This window comes from Aulonocara stuartgranti (assembly GCF_965226115.1).
Source record: "Aulonocara stuartgranti genome assembly, chromosome: 18".
Lineage (NCBI taxonomy): Eukaryota > Metazoa > Chordata > Actinopteri > Cichliformes > Cichlidae > Aulonocara > Aulonocara stuartgranti.
In genome coordinates, this window is record NC_138954.1 from 17,679,841 (window position 1) to 17,702,506 (window position 22,666).

The window sequence follows — 22,666 nt, forward strand, 5'->3', positions numbered from 1 at the left end:
TCCAGGTCATGGTACACTAACTTGGAAAGAAAAATGACTGGACTCCTTCAAGTTTTTTGAAGATGTTTCACCTCTCATCCAAAAAGCTTCTTCAGTTCTAGACCAAATGGTGGAGAGTCCCAGATATATTCAACATGTTGAATATATCGTCTTGGTCAGCATCACAATTTGATCAGTTTATTACATTTGTCCATTTTCTTTCTATGTTTTCTGTAATTTAATGTTCTCCTGCTGCCTATCGTGGCCCTCCCCGTGTTGTGACTGATGAGTGTAGTTCTGTTACATAAGATCCATCTGTGTCATTTTTAAACATACACATGCAGCATTGTTTAAGTTTACTTAAGATATTACATGTGATTTACAGACAGAAACTGAGCCATAATCCTTCCCTGCCTTCCCACAATCAGATTTAATGACCAGAACTGAGAGCTACTAACCTTTCAAACCTCTGCATGGAGAGTGCCAGGGTTTTATTGAGCTCCTCGATGATCCGACTGGGGGCGTGTAAGCTGCCGTACTGAAGCTGGAGCGGGTGACCGTGGCTCTGGTGTAGACCGGCTAGACCGACAAGCTGGGAGGGCAGTAAGGTGCCATGTAGGGAAGGCATGCCCTGGGGAGGGGCAGACTTTTGTGGGAGAGTGTTGAGGGGGTTGGGGGATGGAGAAGGGGAGGATAAGGAGGAGTCCAGCCCCCCTGGAGGCACGCAAATCATCACTTTCTTGGGTGGCAGAGGTGGAGAGTGCTTTCCCCCAGGCATACAGGGCAACTTCATTGGCTGGCAAGAATCTAGGGAATTGTTAAAAAATTAAAAAAAGGACAAAAAGAAGATTCATTGGACTTATTATATGAATGTCATGCATGGCATAGCTATTGCAGTTTATGGTGCAGATAGATAAACAAAGAACACAGATGAGTGGAAACGGCTCAAACATCAGCCCAGAGTGGGGGAATTACACCAGAGTAATGCCACTTCTCTCTCCTGACAGATTGACAATGACAGATAAAGCCAGCTGACCCAACCAGAGAGGGATTTAATGAGACTAGTATAATCCTATGAGCATGTGTGGCTGTACAGGTACAGTTTAAAGCCAAAGCAGTTATCAACACAAGTACCTGCTATTTACTTTTAAAATTAATCATTTTTTGACAGTTAAAGCTAATGAAGCAACACCCAACAATGTACACTTTAAGGAAAAATATTAAATCAAGTGTATATTATGTTGTATTTATTCTGCTTGGATTAAAGAAAAGTTCTAGAAAAAAAACATATTGCCTGGAGTGATTAAAGCTGCACAGGCATGGAACGGACCATAATCTAGGACAACTGACCTGTGCTGTGGTTTGGGATCCTAGAGAAAGGCTTTGGGGGGAGAGCAGGAGGCTGTTTATGGTAAAGCGGTGGTTTGGCAGGGTTGTCCTGATGGTCACCTGGATAGCCAACAGATTTCTTAGTGGGCAAGACCATCGACGATTTCATAGAGGGCTCCTGAGTGCAGACGCTGCCATCCATTGAGGATCGGAATTCAACGGTTGCTAAAACAAGGAAAAAACTATCAATCTGCAAACAGTCAAAAATGCATTTGACTACACAAGAAAGACACTTTCTAAAAAGACTGCATAAACTAAGTTTAAAATGAACTTGATGTGTTTTTGAGACACTGGGGGCTTGGACTGTTTACAAACCCGAGAGCTTTTTTATCAGCACACACCAGACCGTGGAACAGCAGCAGACAAGCAGTTTGACAGAACTTTTGAATTTTAATTCTTTTATAGTTCTCATCCATTTGATGTTTTTTTCTTTTGCATGATCACACTTAAAGGCTGACAGTGCAAGTCACAGTGCTGCTCACATATTTTCTGACTGCCAGTGCATTTATACAGCATGCCTCCCATATTCCCAAATTCCATCTTAGCTATGGACTTTGTTTTTTAAATAGAAAATCACAACAACGTTTCACTCCTCTAATCTTTTTAACATTCAAAAAATTCCTCAAGGAGACTTGTTATTTTTTATTATTAACTAAAGATAACAAACTAATAATTTGTTGTAGTTTTTCAAGCTCTTTATTCAGGGATCATTTCTAGGCTTTCATTTTGAGGCCGGTGCTTTAGGAAGGATCTATGATACAATACAGTAGCTTTCAACACTGTGATGGGAGATACTGAACCATTTAACTTGTTCCATGTTTGGAGATGCTTTTCTGCATACCTTGGCTGTAATGAGTGGTTGTTTTAGTCACCACTGCTTAGTAGCTTCACCTGTCTTGTCTTTCTTGCTTTTCCATGAGCTGTTGAGTTTCTGCAATGTGTACTCATTCACTGTCACAGCATACAGTGTTTTCACATTTAGCTATTAAACTCAGTTTTTCAAAAAATAATGAAAGCCAAAATCTTCCATAAACTGTATATAAAAGATGGACGTAGCTATTATGACATCAGTCATTGGTTGATCAAGTCCCATCCTAATTAAGCCCTCTCATGATTGCCATCTTTATATTTTTAAACTGGGTTTCAGAAGTGGTAAACCTGAGGCCTACCATGTGTTTTGAATATCATGTTGTATTCAGTGTAATGAATATCATGTTGTATTCAATAACACATGAAACTAGCAATTATGATCTTGAACTTGTCAAATCCTGTTTACTATACTCACAGATCAAGTGATCAGTAGCGCTGTTTTCCCACACTCTTGTGTACAATTCTTTTTTTTTTTTCCTCAGAAAAAAAAAATTGGGCCATTAAAAAGAAAAAAGTTTCAATGCTTTGGCTTCACCTTTAAGGTCCAGAAGCTGTGTCTATCTTTTATATACAGGCTATCATTTCTTTCTTATCTGCTCTCCTCACATCTTGGCAAGAGTCAGCCGAGCTTCTCTGACTTTGTTTTTGATATCCTGCGGCATCGAGCCCCCTGTTGTGCGATTCAAACATAATAAAATATATCTTTAGGTTGTGTAAAGCACATCAAATCCAGATCAAACGGGGGGTTTTTTTTAAAGCCACAAATTTTCTATAATGAAAGATTCTATCTCTTGAAGCTCTGTGCCAAATCTTGAAGAGTGCACACCAAAGGCTACTGATTAACAAGGAGATGAATAACTGAGGACCTTTCAGTTTGGTACGCCACCGTTACCCTTCTTGTAATTTCTACTTAAATCTGAAACAGTTTCCATCTGTTAAATCAGAGAGAAACTGCAGAAAATCAGCTCACCTTTTTCAAAGATCTCCTTCAGCACTCCTCTCTTGATAAGCTCATCTCTGCTCTGTCGCATTGACATCTTCCTCTCCAAAGCTGATGTTGTAAAGAAAAGGAGTGTGATAAAGAGGTTTTAACACTGTAACTTGTCATTCAAAAAACTATGACCGTTATTTCTTTGTTTAACCCAGGCTAAACAATTCACAACATGGATGTGGTCATGTGTTTCACAACATTTTTTTTTTAAAGACGCATTCACATCAACCACTTTTGATGTAACATTTCCAAATGCCTAGAAATGTAATAAATAAGTAACAAACATCAAAATTACTAGCAATATGCTAACGAAAGCTTCTCGTTTGCATCACAAGTCAAAGAAATATTTATTTACTTGCTTATTTGTTTCCTTTACTCAAAGTGTTCAGCAATCAGAAAAAGAAAAAAAATGACCAATCAAACATCTGGTCCAGCCAAAAACCAAAACAAAACAGGTTTTCTTTTTGTGTGAAATGGATATCAGTCACTATCTGCATTCGGTCACTGTGATAATCCCATAATTAATCCCAGTTTCACCATATACATTTCGTCTGGCTTATTTAGATTTTGCTGTAAAGATAATCAGTCGTCTCTGCTGAACAGTTAGAACAATTAGAAACTGTTCCCTGTTTAACACAGATAAAGGATAAAAAAGATATTCCAGCAATGCTTCTCATCGTAATTCATTATGCAAAAGATGCCATGTCCCATAGCTACTGTTTCCTTCTATTTTTAGGCTTTGCGAGTTGAGGCACTTAAGATCTTCTATCAGTAGGCTGAACAAAAGCAGTAAAATACTAAAAAAAAAAAAGAAAAAAAAAGAGAAGTTGTTACTCATTTTAAAATCTAATCTTGCACAGAAGCTAATTAAGAACGTGAAATGAGGATGAGCAATAACAACAGTTGAGCACGCTGCACAGGAGACTCGTACACCCTGTGCCCAGTATGAGTGCTTGACATATCAGAAGCCCTGACTTCTGAAATCAAAAATGTTCAGTGCTACTACATATTCAGAGCACATTGGACAAAAATACACTGGCATCTTGACCTCTCTATTCCTTGCACATCGTTCACAGCACATTACACTTTAAACCCACTGCTCAAAATAAGTCAAAATCACTACGCTTCTTTATGAGTTTCTCTATGGTACCAGGTGTTCATCATCAATGCTTACTTCAAAAGCTTTCCAAAGCTTTTTGATCAGCCCTGAGCAAGGAATTAGTTAAAAAGTTAAACATATTTTTTGGGGAGCGAGCATACATGACCGAATATTCCCCAATATGCCACACTCCTTTACTTCAGCTGCCAAGTTGGCATATTGCAGTTTTTATCCTTTCATATGCTTAGTCCATAGCCTCGCCACGTGGGAATGTCAGCTCAACAATGAATGCAGGACTTGGAACAGAAGAGTGGATGTGGCCACAGGTTGTTAATTGGATTTTGGATGGGAATGTGAGTCCCTGGTTTAGGCTCACATAGGCAGTACATTAACCATGAGTCAGGAGGTGATGGTCCACTGTTTCTTCCATTCTCAGATTAAGGAAAAAAGCAGCAGGATGGTGGTCTGAGCTATTTGGGGGGTGACGTTGGTTGATGCCATCTCTTGCTCTAATGTTGAGGCCAAGAACATCAATACTTGGTTACGTTTTCAAGCGTATCTCCTGTTCTTTCAGCCCACTAGTATGTGTTTAAGGCTTGCTTGGGGCTGCACACTGGTGACAGGACAGCACAGCACATCATGTGTGGTACTGACAATGATCAAATATGTAACAGATGTAGTCATTCTTAACCTTTCCTTAATTTAAAAACATCCGTATTTTGAGGTTTCTACAATCATCTCTAGCTGTTGAGTAACATGTGGCTAACAAATTTAATCGAAAATAAAATATTTGCACATTACCAAGCAATTTCCATAAAACTCCCACAACCAACTTTAGGTTAGTGGTAACAACTGTACTGTGAAGTAATTGGATTAAAAAAAAAAAAATATATATATATATATATATATATATATATATATATATCTTGGAAAGTTAATATCTTTGCCAGACATTTGCCTCTGCCAGATCAAATAATAAAAGATAATAGGTTTTACAATGCAGCCTCTAAAAGCTTTCTCCTTAAAACTTTCAACTTTCAAAACTCTTGCATTGCAGTTTAACTTAGACTTTGAAATCCCCATCACGAGTCCATTATTCTTTAGTCTTTTGTTTAACAGAGCAAACATTCAAATGAAACTCTAACCCTAACCCTTCTAAAGAAGTACAGCACCAATTTGTTGCCAGAGTGGGGAAACCTCGGGTTAAAGGTCATTACTACGCCAGTCGTTTCATCCAAAACGAACAGCAATTACTCAGAGCTTTATGACATAAGAGCTCTTCTGCGGGATGCACACAGTTATGCAATACCATTAACTCAAAAGCCTTAATGAGGATATTATGTCTTCAGACTTGACAGGCGGCGAATGTTTGCGAAACAAAAGTGGAAGCTGGTAAAATTAAAGTGGACACGTGCAGAACGTGTGCCGAGCATGAAGTAAGGAGATGAAACTCTGGCCATCCTTGCAAACCCCCCTAAAAGCCCCCACTCTGTTTAATATTTAATCAGCACATTATTAGTGTGCAAGAAGTGGATTTCATGTTCATTTCATCAGGAAGGTCCTAGGGGACACACACACACACACACACACACACACAATTGCGTGTGTGCGTGTTTAGTGTCTGTTTAGTGGGAAAAAATGCCACTCCCTCAAAATACCTGACTTTGATACAGAGTGCTATTGACTTGGACACCAGAGTAGTTGTCATCACTTGTCAGTTTGTAACAATGTTTATTATATAAGTTTAGTGTGCAGCTGAGGTACTCAAGTTAAAAGCATCAAACAGGATGCACTCTTATCACTACCAAAGGGTACAAAGCAAACCTCCATATCAGTATATTAGAATCTGCAGTAGCCTTCAAAATCACCTTGAATATCAACCAAGTTCTATTTTAAAAGTCTACCATAGCCCAAAGTGTTATCATGGCCCAACACTCCAACCACTCAATCTGTACCAAGATGAGAAGATTAGACACTCATTGGGGAGACTCAGCTGAGAGCATATTAAATGAAACTGGCATATCTAAGTTCAGCCTCTACTGATCTGAGAACACTACATTTAGTTTTTTAGAAAAAAAAAAGAAAAGAGAAAAAAAAAAAAAAGTAAATTCCACTGCGAAGTGACCCAGATAGTCAGAACACATCCTACAAACCCTGAGGCACAGTAGCTTAAAGTGGAGTCTTTTACTGAGGCGTTTCTCTCAGTCTGACTCTCACAAAAAACTGGAATAAAACTTTGATGGTGTCTTCTATCAATGAGGAACTCAAGCGTTAAACCTCAGACCTCAGAAGCTTGAGTGTGGCTAAAATACACTTTAACACCTATAAAGGACACAGCAGGCATGCAATAGGCAATCAACTTCTCCCTTCATACAGTGTACAATGGACACGTATGAAATATGTCCTTTTTGTTAAAAATCATGCGAACATCCAGCATGAGTAGTGCAATTGGATGACTGCTGTTCATAGGGAAATGTGCTAATTAGATTAAAAATAGACTCCCTGATAACATCAGACTACAACATGCATGTTCTTTTGATAAATCTCTTCTCGCTAAAATCTCTTCCTGATACAAGCTGGCTGTAAAAATTTACCAAGCACAATAAGACAGCATGATAAGACATCCAGCTGTCAGATGCTTCTCCTCCCTCATTCCTTCCTGAGGTAAAGAGTGCAGCCTCCCAGAGCTGGCCTTCATCTGCTTAAGATCACAACACATTAATAATCCTCTACTGTGCCCAGTGTCCAATTATCCATGACAACATCTTCCTGCCCAGTGGCTGGTCTACTCCCTATTGATACAGGAGTTGTAATCAACAATAAGGTAAGCACAGACTACTTCAGACACAAAAGACAAACAAGGACCATCTAAGGCCAAGATCATAGCAATGCAACTATAACCACTGCACATTTTTGCTGATTGCTTAAGCAACAGACAAATACTCTAATACTCTTGCAGACAAAATGCTGTTTTCAGCTATTAATGATGGTGTACTAAAACAAGTCAATAGCTGGTAGTAGCATGTGGCAGCAGTGTTCTTATACCTGCTGACAACAGGTCAGTAATAAAATGAGGTCAAGTACACAACACAGTTTCCTTGATAAGGTGAAAAATTATTCCTTTAAACACAAACTTGCTAATGGTTATACTGCACAGAGTCTTTCTCAGAATCGGTCTGAAAAGAGCAAACTATTTAAAAAGAAGCACTAACTTTTCATACGACTGCATAAAGGCTTATAAAAACTATTTATTTTTCATTTTCCTCACATAACTGTACTTCACAGTCATGGCTGAAGTTCAATACATGGCTGGCCACGAGAAAAACGTTTGTGTGCAGCGAGCCATAGGAAATAATACAGAACAGAGTGATGTTGTTGTCATGTTGTATGTGAAGCGCTTTAAGGGTTCACCAAGAAAATGTTACCTTTTCTAAATAAAACTTTTTTCTTGGATGGATATTTTTTTATTTCTCAATGAAGCAATAATCCATTTTCAGTAATCACAGGATTCCTCTGCACCATACAGTTAACCTACTTTCCTCAAGCTTAGCAGAATTTCTCATCTAGTGACTATACTAAGACAAAATACCAGCCATTGGGCCTTCTCTAAAATACGTCTAATGACTTATTAATCATTCTCTGACCATAAGATTGATGTTTTGTGAACACCTGGTGCAAACTTGCACCACGATGTGCCACTGGAACACATTGTTATTGTCATTAAAACTCTTCAATGATTCATGGTGTATAATTATTTTCATTAATGTTAACCTGGAAACACTTGTAATTATCTTAATAAAAACCAAATGTGCATTTCAATAATAAGGACGTGACCCTGTGAGTTTTCTTAGACGCTCTCTTGCTACAGTTAAAAATCCTTCTGCCAGCTCCTGTCATTTCAATTTATTGCACAATCGCACGCTTGTGGCTTCAATTCTACCACTGCCAGTTGCAGAAGTTCAGGCCACATTCCACTTATTTGGAACTTTCAGAGTTAGGTTCACGCTAAAAATGGATGAGACAGAGCTGTGGTCTCTCTGAGGCCAATGTGCCTGCCTGAGCATCGAAGTCTCTTGTGAGACTGCGTACCACCTGTAACTTAACAAGGTGATCATCAGTGGTATGGCAGCTCAAAAATGCCCATCAAAAAGGATTGAATAGAACAATAGTAGCAACAGCATTATTTGGGGACAGAAGCATTATGCACACAAAACAAGTGGATAACAAAAGCAATGAAAAGCGTCATTTCTCTCAGCTCCACTCAGCATTACCACCATTGAAACAGAAATTATCTTTTGTTGGCTCAGCTTTTGATTACTGTCCTTAACCACAACAAGAGAGATGCTATTATCACAGGGCTGACATGACTGTACCAGTGAACAGACAGAATCTCTGTGGCTGTGTTATCAAGTACACACTTCAAAAATGCAGTTTTTTTTAAGTATTAAACAACTCAAAGGCAGCTACAGTTAAAAAAAAAAAAAAAAGTCAAGCACACATCTTGTACTTCTGACAAATGATGGAGCTGACGAAAAGAGGTCGCAAAAATTAAAACGGTCAAGACTCAAACAGCAGCCAAAGAAACCATGAGCAAACCCAACAGATACTGAATCATTCAGCAAACTCACACCAGAAAATGTTAATTGAATAATGTTACTAAATGAGAACATCCTGTTCTGTTCACACTGGATTTAGCTCCCGTCCATAAAAGCAGGGACGCTTCTTCGAGCCTGGGAGCTACAGTCTGACAAAGTGCCTCCTCCTTTCCAAGAGGCTGACAGAAAAATTCAGGATGTGTCAGTCGAGGAAAATAAATACAGCCGGATCTGAAGAGACCACGTCCTTCACTCGACCCTGACAGCACTGGGCTGAAAGATCAAAGCAACTCTAAAGAGACCTCAAAACATGAAACTCCAGCGCTACACTGAATCAATTTGCTGCATTGTGACTCACCCTGGAGACTGAAAAACGTAATCAATTTTTCTTTTGACCAAAGGATATGCATTGATTCCCCCCGCCAAAAAAAAAACAAAAAAAAAAAAACAAAAAAAACTGAAACCACACAGGGTACAGTCTTTACAAGTATTGGAGTTATTATACTCGTGTCACTATTATGCGGATAAATTATGAAAAGATGTCACGTACCAGCTGATGTCTGCTTGAACTTCTCGCTCTTCTTCTTTCTCCATTTCCAGGGCTTGAGGAGCCGCCCCAGAGTTGCAAACTTGCTCCGCCGACGGATGGGTGGAGTGTGGGTACCAGAGACCAAGGACTCCGAGCGCATGGCGGCAAGCCTCTCTACTTCCTCCGCTGTAAGGGGGAGAGAAAACAAAACAAAACAGATTTAGTTTAGGTGAGGATCCAGAGGAGGTGATGGATAGTCTGGATGATAACTAAAGGCAGCAAACACTTTTGTTTTTTAATATCCAAGCAGAAATAATCTGTGCCAAGCAGCCTCCAGAATTCAGCACTAACTAGATGAGGCTGAATAAGAGCATAAACAAACCTGCACATCATATGGCATTATGCAGGATTTGCTCTGGGTCTAAACAGTTCTAGGCTGTAGACTGACTGATGAGCACCTCATTAAGGGGGAATATTTCAGCTCTTCATCAAATATTCACGAGGCCCGGCCCTATAATCTTTTAAGTACTGTTTGACTTCAGAAGCAAAGAATGTTAAGTAATTTGCTCAAACACAAAATATTACATGAAGAAATAACTGCGAATGCAAACGGCTACAAACAGCACTTAAAATGTAACACCAAGAGGAAAGCTGGCTGCTGGATAAGAATACAAAAGGCGGATGATTAATAACTAAGGGGACTCGAGCTGAAAATCTGACTTAAACCTACTTGGCAGCTTGTGAGATTTAAAAAAAAAAAGAAAAGAAAAAAGAATTACGCAATGCCAAAAAGCTCTTCTCTCTTCTCCTTACTTTAAAACCTAATCTTTAAACTTAGTCTTTTATGTAGTCAAAAAAACATTTCATCAGAATAGCAAAATATCGCAAATGCAACTGCGTGCAAGAACAGCCGATTAGTCAGGACAATGCATGTTTTTTTAAACTGCATTTTTTTCTACTAAGCAGCCAGTGAGTTCCATTACTTTCCATACTTTCGAGATCAGCTCGCCTCGGTTGTTTAAATTAATCATCTCTGCATTTATAATTGCCAAAATACATCATTACTGAATGATAAATGTGCAGACTTTTCAAATCAGTTTGCACATGCACCCATACAGAAACTGCACAATCTTGCAGCGAGAGCGATTAAGACAAACAATAAACAGACATTTTTTTTTATTAGAATGAACAGCATTGCTTGGGAATGTCTTAGAATTCTCTCAAAACTCTTGGAAGCTATTAAAAAGATGACACAAATCACCTTTAAAGTATCTTATGAGCATGCAGCAGAAGCAAACAGAAAAACTCAAAAACCGCCAAAGAAACCCCCTAAAATCAGCAGTGTTAAAAGTCCAGAGCCTGGACGCACGAGGTGACCCTCTAGCACATCGTGTCACGTCTGTTGTCAATGTCACCCGGTTGCATCAGATCATCACCCATGACATGCAGTCAGGGAATCTGAGGGTGTTTGTTTGTTTGTTTATTCTTTTAATAATTGCATCACTTTTGCAATGTTTGCCAACACAGACATGCCGCTTAACAGGACAGCCGCCTCCCTGGGGCAATGAGACAGTAAATAAATGTGGCGATAATGCAGTGCTGAAATCAGTCCCACGGACCATTATTTGAATGCTCTGCAGCATCCTTGGAAATCCTTCCACCACAGCACTCTATAAATAACCCAGCAGTCAGTGTTAATTGAATCCAGGAGAGATTCAAATGGTTTCGTTAGCAGCCTAAAGGCCAGATAGAGACAGGAAGACAACGAGCTCTAAGTTGAGCCACATCCAGGAGCCAAGTAACAAGCTGCTGTACTGTATGACAGAGAGAGTGGCAGTAATGACTCACTGTTAGCAACTTCAGTGCTTAGGGCATTGCTTCATAACATTAAACACTACTTAGTGTTAAGTACCACAACCTTAACTCAAAAAGGAGTATGGGTTTGAAAATATATATTTATATATACTTTTTTTTAAAATTATAATTATTTTTTAAATGCACACAATAGAAACTGCAGTAAAGCAGTTGGGCCTTCCTGTGAAGATGAAACCTCTGGATACTATCTCCCCACAGGTGTAGGTATCTCAGTGTGCACTCAAAAGCCCTCTTATCCCAAAATACAGTGTTTACTACCAGATTTATTTCTTTTTTTTATGTTGTGCTGAACTATTTAAAACCAGTACACATAGAATCAAAGTCTACACTGTAAATGTGTGATGATGCAATTGTAATTGTGAGAAAATCCTAAAATCTGCACAAGAAAAAAATAAGGAAATCCTCTTCCAAGTGTCCAAATTCATTGGATTTTCCCCTTTTCTTCCTCTTCTTGACATCAGTCTGATTGCACGGCAGAATCCTTATAACCTACATTCTCCACCACTGTAACATGAGCAACTGATGCTGCTGGTTTTAATTAACAACACTTTTTTGCATGCCAAGATGGCTGAGTGATGATGTAATGACACCTAAGTGGGGGGGGAAATAGGCTTTGTGCAAACAGCCTGCACAGCTTCATGCTAGAGGTTAATACTGAGATCTAATGACAATAAAAAAAACAAAAGACGCAGCGTATTTTTGCGGTCAAACGACAATTAACAGTTCAAAATATGAGCAGCCCAACCCTGTAAGAAGTTCTGATCCAGTCAGAGGCAGTTTCCACAGCAGCAACAGTGATTCACTCTCCTTCAGGAGAGTGGTGTCATTTCAATGCACATCGACACTAAAATAATATAATCTATCCCTCGAGGGGAAAAAATACTATATCCTCAACTGTATCCTCACACAGCCTGCTTATCAAATCGCATATTAAAAAAAAAACAACCCCAAACAAAACAAAAAACAGAAGCAACGTAGCCATCTTCAGATGTGTGCATCCTGGATGGTAACAGCTACCGCAAACCTACTATGGGCGAAACCACACAAGGTTTGAGCCTACTCACCGTCCTGCGTGTCGTTTCCGCGGCTGCAATTGCTGCAAATGTGCTTTATCTCTTTCCCGATATGACAGTGGATCGTAAAAGGCATGGTGTTGTTGTTGTTATTGTGCGGATGCTGGCCGTGCCCCTTCTTGTTGTTCAGAGACATTATTTTGACCAAGCTGAACGCCTTTTTCTTAGGTTTCTCCACCGCCACGGGCGTGTTTTCTCGGCATCCCGTGGTAAACCAAGTGCCGTGCATGATGGTGGGCGCAGGATCCACGCTCGGGTAATTGGCCGTCTTGAACATCGGGAAGCGAAAACGGAGCGGTGCTTTAAACGGAGCGGCGTTACTACGTTGTGGGTTTAAATTAAAGGGCCATGGATCGAGTCCTACCTGACCTACTATAGCAGCTTCTAAGTATTTGGTCGCTTGTCTCTTCGGTAATCCCACACCTTTACCTGAGATCCCAAAATGTGCAGCCTACTTGGTTGCGCAACGCAGAAGTCGCTGCTGCTGAGAGAGAGAGAGAAAGAGAGAGGGGGAAAAAATCTGCTGCCAAATCCAAGAGAGCTAATAATAAAACCGAGGCTGAATGGCAGTGACTACCTTTCACTCCCAGAGCTGTAGACTGCAGTCGGTTGTGGCTAATCCACGATTAGAGGAGCTGAGGAGTGAGTGCCTGTGATTGGCTGCTAGGTACGCGCTTCTAATAGGCCAGCCTGGACGCAGGAAAAGTTGCTCCTCCATCCACAAGATCACAGTTAACTATTTCTTCTATTATTAAGCTGCCTAATATGACAGTGCCATTTGAAGCAGCCGCAAAAACCACAACACAAACTAAGTAACACATCTAAGCATATTAAGTATAAAACAATTTGTTGTGCTGTGTGTTTGGGTGAGATGGACATATTGATTTTATACTGAGAAGATCTCAAACATATTTAATCAAAATATTATTAGAATTACTTCACAAACTGAGATGACTGGAATAGTAATGGGTCCAAACACTTAGACGGGTGAGTGAATGTTAGACACAGTGATTCAAATGATAACAATGCTACTGATTCCCATAGTCAGTGCATCCCGCAGCTATGGAGAACTTTGTAAAACACAACAATATATATACACACAGTAGATGATGTCATCAAATGTAATAGCTTAAAAGGCATGCTGACATCATTCAGCTTAGAGAGCTTCCGATACAAAATACATAGTGAAACAATGGAACGTAACAAACCATGCAAATTAAGCACTTTAAGGCTGCTTCCATCACACCTATGTGCACACTTGCTGAAGGGCAGCAAAGATGACTGTAGAAAAAACCCCAACACCAATCTAATGCGGGCATGACACCAGACAAGTGCTGAGAGGTCAAATTAAAGAAACAAACAAAGGGAGTTTAATCAGTGATCTGAAAGCAGAATGAGAGGGCTCAACCTGAAGAAAAGAGGCATTATGATGCCCTTTCTTCAAATCACAAATTCCAAATAGCTACGCCCTTGATCCCCAAAGTTACTGTTCACATTCTGGAATAATTGATAGTATTAACAGGCGGTAAATAAGCCTTTAATTGTGAAAAAGATAACGGGAACCCCACGGCATTTCCAAACATGTTTCAAAGCAGCGCATGGTTGTGAAGCTGGGGTGGGGTGGGGGGTATCTTTGATGTTCCTTCAATGAGCTGCAGCTTATTCCACTGACATCAAAGCGCTCTCTGAAATGAGGGACAGAGTCACGCAGATTTACTCACACCACGGTGCAATGCAGTTGTTGCTCTTAGTTGCCTCTCTTTGGTGCAAAGTTTGTTTGCACTGATATGTGTTAAACTTTAGGACCCCGTGAAGCAGAGTTTTTCTTTTTTAATATACAAAACATTTTGCAACAAAGAGTCAGGGTTTAGCAGATAACAGGGACAAAATTATCTCCCTTACTATGCAAGGAAGATAACATTGCACCAAAGTGTGACTCTGTACAGTACATGCGTGCTCGCTATAGAACGAGGAGCAACAGCCCTGATAAACTCAAGAAACCTGCGTTGCTTTCTTCCTGTGCCGGCCTGATAACAGCATTCACTCTGTTTGCTGCCGCCCAGCCAAATAATTCTGATAGAGGAACACAAAATGCACTTAAATCAATAGTGATGTGTGCCAAGACTCATGCATGCTAGCCTGTGTAATTCATCCTCAGCTTTTGTCTTACAAGAAACAAATCAAAGGCAGGCTATATGTCGGCTGCAAGGAAAGAATAATAACGTGTGTCAGTGTTGTTATGTAACTACTGTGTGACGCAGTGTTGGTCAGGGCTTCACATGACTCACTTTTAATCAGCTGACCACAGTTCATGCCTTTTGTGACGGGGTAAAATGTTCTCTTTTTGCTATCTTTCATGAGTTTTTGTTGTTTAAATGTTTGATTTCTTTCACTTGTTTCATTTCACTGGTCACTGTCTATGACAACTCTAGTTATGGATCTTGGGTATGCATTGGCTCCATAGTTATATTCAGCTTATTGGGACTTGTTCTTGCATAACCCCACTAGTGTTCGCAGTGACATTCAATAAAAATGACACACCACGTTGCTTACTGTTCATTACTTTAACTGAACCACAACCATAGGGTTTTAATTCTTTTTTTTCTTTTTTTATTTGGCTTCCATCCATCCATTCAACCGCTTATCCAGTTCAGGGTCACGAGGAGCAGAAGCCTATCCCAGCTGCCATAGGACACTAACACAGTGTTCCATGCATTTCAGCATAAATCTCCAAGATGACTGTGACTCTTAAAAGAAAAAGACTTTCATGTTGATGACAACATACCTGACACTTGTCACAAACTCTCACAATAAACTTCAACTGTCAGAATAAGCTCAGGTACAGCTGCTGAGAAGTGTCTGCCAGTCTATTCCGACTCATGCTCCTTCTGATAGAAATGCTGGCTCACAGCACTGTTTGCCAAGGAGTTTCAGTAAATATTAGTTACCTGCTTTTTTCCCCAAAAACTTGTGAGGCTGTGTAAAATGTAAACAACATCAGAATGCAATGCTTTGCAAATCATTCAAACACTATTTATAACTGACAATGCAAGGTACAAAACCAACATATCAGATGTTTAAAGTGAAAAATATCAACGTTTTTGGGAAGAATGTGAGCTCATCTTGAATTTAATGCTAGCAACCCTCAAAAAATGGTACAGTGGCAGCCAAACACTAATTTTCAACCTAGATCTTGTGTAATTTGGCATAGCATGGCCTTTTCTCCCTGTTTCCCTTTCTCAAGAATGGTTTCTTGACAGCGATCCTTTCCCTGAAATCATTTCTGAGCAGCTTCAGTGAACAGTAGATGGATCAACTGAAGGTCCAGATGTATCTCTCAGATCCTGTGCCAGGTATTTGCTGGATTTATTCCTGTTTCTTACGATATGACTTTTTGATACTGTTCATCTGCTATAGATAGTTTTCAGGCCTTCCAATTCTTCTTTTGTCCTCCACGTGTCCAGTTTTTGCCAATTTGAAAAAAATAATAATAATAATTTAAAGACACACTGCACACCACACATGCTGAGCTATCGCAAGTTTTCAGCTAATATGTCTTTGGGAGTCACCTTGTAAGTACAACCTTTTTTGCTGTTTTTTTTCCTCAAGACAGAGTTTTGTGACTCTGTTTATTTCATATTTTGGATTCTGGTTCAAACTGGTTTCCATGGCTGCTTTGCAGATTTTAGGCTAAACAATCTTACAACTTCCGACTGAGCAGCCTGTCACTACAAATCTGCTGTTCCCATTCTCTGCGTATCTCTCTGTCTCTTCCCATCTGTCATTCTCTCACTGCATTATTATCTGCCTCGCTCACTCATAGTAAGACAGCACCACATTTCCTTGACACAATCTAGAAGATAAGATGATAAAAGTGCAGCGCTTTGCCTTTTGCACATTTTTTTTAATTTGCCACGGGGAAAATGTGAAGGATTTTATGGAACCGAATCTCAACTCTTTTATGAAGTTCCTGGCTCCACCTTCTGAATTAAGCCATATCTTTTTTATCGCAGGCAACAGAGTAATGTGACATGATTATGTAAAAATCCACAGACAGCAACACGTGTGAAACAATGTTAATTTATTTAAAACACGAGCACTTGTTATTTTGTTTGTTTTTGTAATAATTGTGCAGATACTAACCAGCTCAGCCACTTAAGCCGACAGAAGTGTTCATAGAAATGGTCACTAAGTGTCAGGGATTGTGATAACATGCCTGTAACTACCCTCTAGTAAACTGAAAATAAAAAGCTGCTCACTTCTCATTTCTGTCATATTTCATTTCCCTTCTTGTCTTGTTTATGTCTCCATAATCTTTCTTTATTGTTAATTAAACTGATAAGTTTTGAATGAAAGGTGCTGCCAGGATATGCTACATGTGGTAGGTGAAGTTAAATATAATTTACTCACTTGCATAAACTTAACAAAAGCAGCTGGGTAATTGCTTAAATATGAGTATTACTCACAGTAAAAAAGACTTTAGAAAAGTACATGCAGGTGTTACATTCTGCACTGTGTTGACACTGCAATCTGCTAGAAAACAAAAACAGAAGAACCTAAAATGAAATCATTGCAGTAGGAGGCATCCACTGCAGAGCTGCCCAGCTTTTTCCATGCAATAGTCTTTGCAATGCTGCCATCTAGTGGGGTCAGTTGGCATTTTGCCAACTCTAAATTCAAAGCACAAAAAATATTCAGTTTCGTCACCAAACATTTACACTGTGCAGCGACATTTATGGACTCCAAATGTTAAAATATCACGAACACTGTCTGTAATTGGGGGAAATATGATGATTTAACCCTCTCGCGTGCACGTTTGTGCGCCAAGACGCAGTGCGCAGAGTTACTTCCAAAGGAGAAGCGATGTGCTTCTGACCACCGGCTTCCATATTCCAGTTTTGCCATAGCTACGACGTTATTAGCAAGCAGCCATCTTCATCGCTAAATCAGGTTTTGTTAATTCAATTTTGTCCACTACAGCGCAGTGAGCGAGATATTAAAGGTAAGTGTTCAACACCCAACTAAGCATCAATAAATGCCTAAGTTGTGCGAGGTGATGCAGCACTACAGTGAGTTTCTCCCGTTTGCAAGTATCCAAAATCCTTCTGCTGTTTCCATTTGTGCTGCTCGGCTCCCTGCCTCCCTGTTCCGTGCTTCTTATCGTCCCTCCTCTGCAGCTTGTGTCTGCAGCTCAGTGGGAGATAGTGAAGCAGGGAGCTGTGATGTACTACGCTCTGCTGGAGGAATTCATTATCACAGTGCTGGAAATAGTGCCTGAGCCCCCCCCCCCCCACACACACACACACACACACAGCGTACAGCTAGTTACCATGCACTGTACGTGCAAGGTAAGGAGTAAATACGAATATAAAATAATAATACCCAATCTTGATGAAAACGTGGAAGGGGCCAAATTACAAATTACCTAAATGGACAAATAAAAGATAACTGGCAGTCATTACCAAGCCCTCACACTCTGCAACATATTTACCTTCATAAGTAAGTTCCTAAACTGTCTACTGCATCTGAAAGGGCAGGGGAAGATGGCTGGCTGAATGGATTAATTGGTAATAAACGTAACAGTGATCAGTAATGATAATCAAGCAGCCATTCTGCATAATTACTGGCAATGAGTAATTCCCTTTTAAGTGTCTGAATAATTTTTCTACAACCGCTTGGCTGATAGTTTGACCCATTAGAACTAAAGAAGCAATAATCCTCAAAGGCACAAGAGCAAGCGTTGTCGATCACGTACTGCGCTACCACAGCGGACTGCACATTTTTATATGCACATCAGCACAAAAGCAGGCCTCTCTGCTTTTCTCCTGAATCTTGTTCATGGTGTCGAAACATAAACAAATATAAAGTGAAAGCATAGTTTTCACGCCAGATGAGAACAGGACCAGCGCACGCATTTCACACATTCACACTTAACATGCACATTTCCATTTTGACCTCCTCAGCCAGCTAAAATTGAACAACATATGCCACCAGGTGGTGCCAGAGATGTGCCTCAGTGTGGATTTCAGATCCAGTTGCTCTGCCCACAAACTATCCAGTGTCAACTGAGCAGAATGAACAGCCACTTTACAGAGCAGGATTCAGGGGTAGAGGCTCTTGTTAAACACCTGTCTGTCTTATATTTTTATATCTTTCTCTTTGTAAATTCTGTTGTTAGAAAATCTTCCAAATGGAGCTTGGCCCTAAAGATAACTCAGCTCTGCTGGCTAGATTGAAAAAAGTCACATTTTAATCTGAAGAAGTTGGTGCCAGTACAGAATTATTTCAGAAAAGAAAAATGACCATAGTCAATATTTTGAACCCCCCTGAAAAACTGACATTTTTATAGTAGTGATGTGCTTTAACTTCAAGTGTTTAAAGCTTGTGAAACGTGAGACATACAGGTTTCACCTTTGATTAGAGAAAGTGTTGTGCCAAAAACCAAAGTTTGAATGTGAGAAAAACAATTGTTGACACTCATAAAGGAAGAGGTGGATATAGAAAGTTATCACAGCATTTCTGAGTGTCAAGAAATGAAGTGAGAAGTATCATCAAGGAATTAAAGAGAGCCACACAGTACAGAATAAGACAAGCAGACGTAAGAAGCAAAAGATATCAAAGTCTTTGAAAGAAAACTAGTGAGAGATGGGTCTACAGACCCCACATCATCTGGCAAGACACTAACAAATGACTTAGCCAATTCAGGAGTTGTAGTTACAGAGCAGACAATCATTAAAAATGTGCACAGGAACGGACTGTGAGTTTGCAGACCAAGAGGAGATCCACTTCTGCAAAAGAGGCATGTTCAAGCCAGACTGAAGTATGCTAATGACAACCTGGAGCTTGTCCTTTGGGCAGACAAAATTAGAGCTCTTCACCCACAGAGACACTGCATATGTTTGGAGAAATAATGGAGAGGCATACCACCCAAAGAACAGGTTGCCTACAGTGAAACATGGTTGGTGGGAGTATTAGGCTGTGAGGATGCTTCAGTGCATCGGAAACTGGGAATCTCATCAAGTTGGAAGGGCTCATGGAGAAAGAATATGTGAAGATTTTGAAAAAAAAAAAAAAAAAAAAGTTCAAGCAGTCAACAGAAAAAACCCTCCTATTATTTACTATAAACCTAATAAAATAAATGTACAGTCACTGGATAGCAGAGTATTTATAAATGTGCAGAAGTATTGCAAGGAAAGTTTTTTTTTTTTTTTTAAATTAAAACCAATACTGGACTTACTATATTTTACATAACCGTGTTTAGAGTAAAACAACAACAACAACAACAAAACTATGTGCTTATGTTTTTACTGAATATTGTCACATCTATAACTAGTAAGTAAGTGTAAGTCATTCACTTCCCTGGGAGCCATTCAAAGGCATCCTGAGACAAACATTTAGGTCCAGAAGTTTTTGGGCAGTAACACATTTTCTTTTGTAGTTTTGCTTCTGTACACCAGCTCAGTGGATTTTAAATCAAACAGTCAAGTTGTGATTGAAGTGCAGACTTTCAATTTGAATTGAATTAAAATTCAGCTTTACTGTTTTGGAATTACAGAACTGTTTGTACATAGTCTCAAATTTCCAGAGGTATCAATGTAATTAGACAAAATAACTTAATTTTTAAATTTAGGAATTGTTTTTTAATATTTGGATGAAAATCCTTTGCAGTCAATAACTGACTGAAGCTGAGAACCCATGTACATCACCAAATGCTGTGTTTCCTTTGTTGACATGCTATGCTAGACCTTCACTGCAGTGGTTGCTTGTTTGTGGGTCTCTCTGCATTCAGTAATGTCAGTGACTGAAAATCACACTCATGCTCAACTTATTGGGTTGAGGTCACATGTTTCAATTGTCATGAGTTTCAAAAATAAATGTTTTTGGTGGTTAGGTTGCCATTTTTATTCTACAGCTGGTTGCAGCTGAGTCATATCAGCAACTAAAGTTGGACAATGATGAAGGCCATGGCTGTCATATCATGATTCATGTGTATTGCTAAGGATCAGCAGAGGCATAACTCGCTTTGAAGTGAGTACAAAAAGGAAAGAAAAGACAGCCTTGAAAAGATAAATTCAGAAATGATAAGGAATGTAGGGCAGCAGCCTGTTGTTTTGAGTGAACACCAAGGAGCCTCCGTTGAAGTAACACTTCAGCCTTTTAATGAAGGCTAGTCAAATGACAATACAAACAAAAATAATAGTTTTGTCATTTACAAACTCAGAGGAAGGCAACAAGAAACCTTTTGAGTGTTTTGTTCATGGCCAGAGTTTTGGTTCCGGTAGCAAACTAAAAAGGCACGAGATGACTCAAAAGATTTTGGTTCTGAGTGATAAACAGAATTGGTTGCTTGGGTTCTCCCAGCCAAAGTATTTTTTGTGAGAAGATAAACTTACATCCTAAGCCAACAATTTGTATTTGGAAAAATTATTCTAAAAAGTAAAAATGAGCTACCATCAGTGGCTGTGGCACCAACACATAACAACTCTTCAAATTTCAACAATATTTAAAAGAAGACCAGAAGATTTGTGTGACAGCCAACAAAGTTCTACTACCCTAACTCATCATCCCAAACAACAACAGGCCAAAACAACAAGTTTTTCTAGAGTGAAGCAGGACCTTCAAATGTTACAACAGTGTCAAAACCTGCTGCATTTGTGGGATTTTTTGGTAAATTACTTCTAACTTGACAAGACACACTAGACACCTCTCAGTGCAGAGTCCTTGTCATTGTTCTTATTGCTGGAAGGATTTTGATAACTATGAAAAATGCGAGACACACAAAGAAGAAGAATGAATTTAAATGGAATGAAAAAGAAACTGTAGCAGCTGCAGAGGGCCACTTGGTTAAATCTAACACCATCAAGAGCACCATGTGTGATTAGAGACTTTCAGAAACTCATGTAAGACACTAATCCAAGTCAAGTTAGAGACTCGTATCCCTGATACTTTCTTGTGGTCGTGCAAATTGGTTTGATATGAGCAGAACAACAACAAAAAAGCGTACTGGTGTGCTGACTGCCAAAATGTTACACAAGCCAGGACTACTAAAGGATCATGAAAAAGTTCACACTTCATATCTCTCGCTTATCTAATTCTGCACCAGACAAAGAAGACCATTCTCACTGTGGGAAACGGTTCAGTACAAAAGACTGTTTGATACACATATGGTGAAGCGTACAGGGGGGCTACCCATGGTCCATCTGCAGGAAGAAATGCTATCAAAAGACATACCTCAATCAGCACAAACATGCAGGACCGGAGCACCCATTTGTCTGAGATGTGCCAAAAGCTTTACAAGAAAATCTCACCTCTGTGACCACAGAGAAAAGGTACATTTGGAAGTCAGTCCTGTGGACGTATTGAAACTACTTATGATTTGTTTTCAATCTATAAATAATCGTCTTGTGTAAATGCCTGAAAAGCTCTCATATAATATTTCTGCACTGTATACATGACAAATTTTATAATCCATTAACAGATTTGCACATAAACTAAAACATTTAGTCTGACAATGTGAATGGTTCATTCTGCAGGGATTGTAAGTCTAAAATATGCAGATCTCTGGAAGATTTCTCCAAGAGCTCAAGAAACCCAAAGCTGTATAATTTAACAAGGCGGAGCCAGACTCTTAATTGGAGTGATTCTACATGAATTCATTCCAAATGGGAAGTCACAAAGACTGCTTCCTGTGAAGTGCACATCCACAAGGGTTATAAAGTGCTGAATTATCTTTAATGACTTACTCACAGCATGAAGAAACCTAATAACTGTAGAGCAGAAACAAAAGTTAACAGCCGACAAGTCAAATGAATAATTTTTCAAGCAAATTGTCTGCATGGTAAATTTGAGACATTACTACTCGAGGTTCTGAAAAAATCTGAAAAACTGCATTGTGTCCTTAAAAATGGATGATTTCATCAGAGCCAGGGTTCTGAATCATCCTCAGTTTAACAGCCTTCTCACTAACTAAATGACATTACACGTAACGTGCTGTACTTCACCAAATTAAGTAACAGACAAATCTGTATATAACAGAAATATATTTTCACTGTTTGTTTACACGCGCACACGCGCGTGCACACACGTATGGGTCCTCAGTTATTTAGAAAAAACAAAAACAAACAAAAAACAGGACATTTTCTGTAAAAAAAATGGAAAATTGTCCACTTGATGAGCTGCAAATCCTTTCTTTTAAAGACTGAGACAGTCAAATCGCTGTTCACCTGTGTTAGGCAACTAATGATTTTTCTTGTATCAGTCAGTTGA

General features: G+C 39.4%; 1 protein-coding gene across 5 annotated transcripts in view; it reads right to left on the reverse strand.

Annotated features, from left to right (window-relative positions):
- Positions 1-22,666, reverse strand: part of LOC309693491 (phosphatase and actin regulator 1-like) — a 48,665-nt gene that overhangs the window by 16,219 nt on the left and 9,780 nt on the right. Inside the window, exons 1-6 of one of the 5 annotated variants that reach the window (XM_082512752.1) lie at positions 12,765-13,088; positions 12,392-12,668; positions 9,474-9,638; positions 3,209-3,289; positions 1,330-1,533; positions 438-786 (exon numbers count right to left, since the gene is read on the reverse strand). In XM_082512752.1, the coding sequence (XP_082368878.1) occupies positions 438-786; positions 1,330-1,533; positions 3,209-3,289; positions 9,474-9,638; positions 12,392-12,629 (1,037 nt within the window). In that variant the 5' untranslated portion in view covers positions 12,630-12,668; positions 12,765-13,088. Of the gene's footprint in view, positions 1-437; positions 787-1,329; positions 1,534-3,208; positions 3,290-9,473; positions 9,639-12,391; positions 13,089-22,666 lie in introns of those variants that run through there. The other 4 variants (XM_082512751.1, XM_082512750.1, XM_082512754.1 and 1 more) reach the window with 4 other exon arrangements.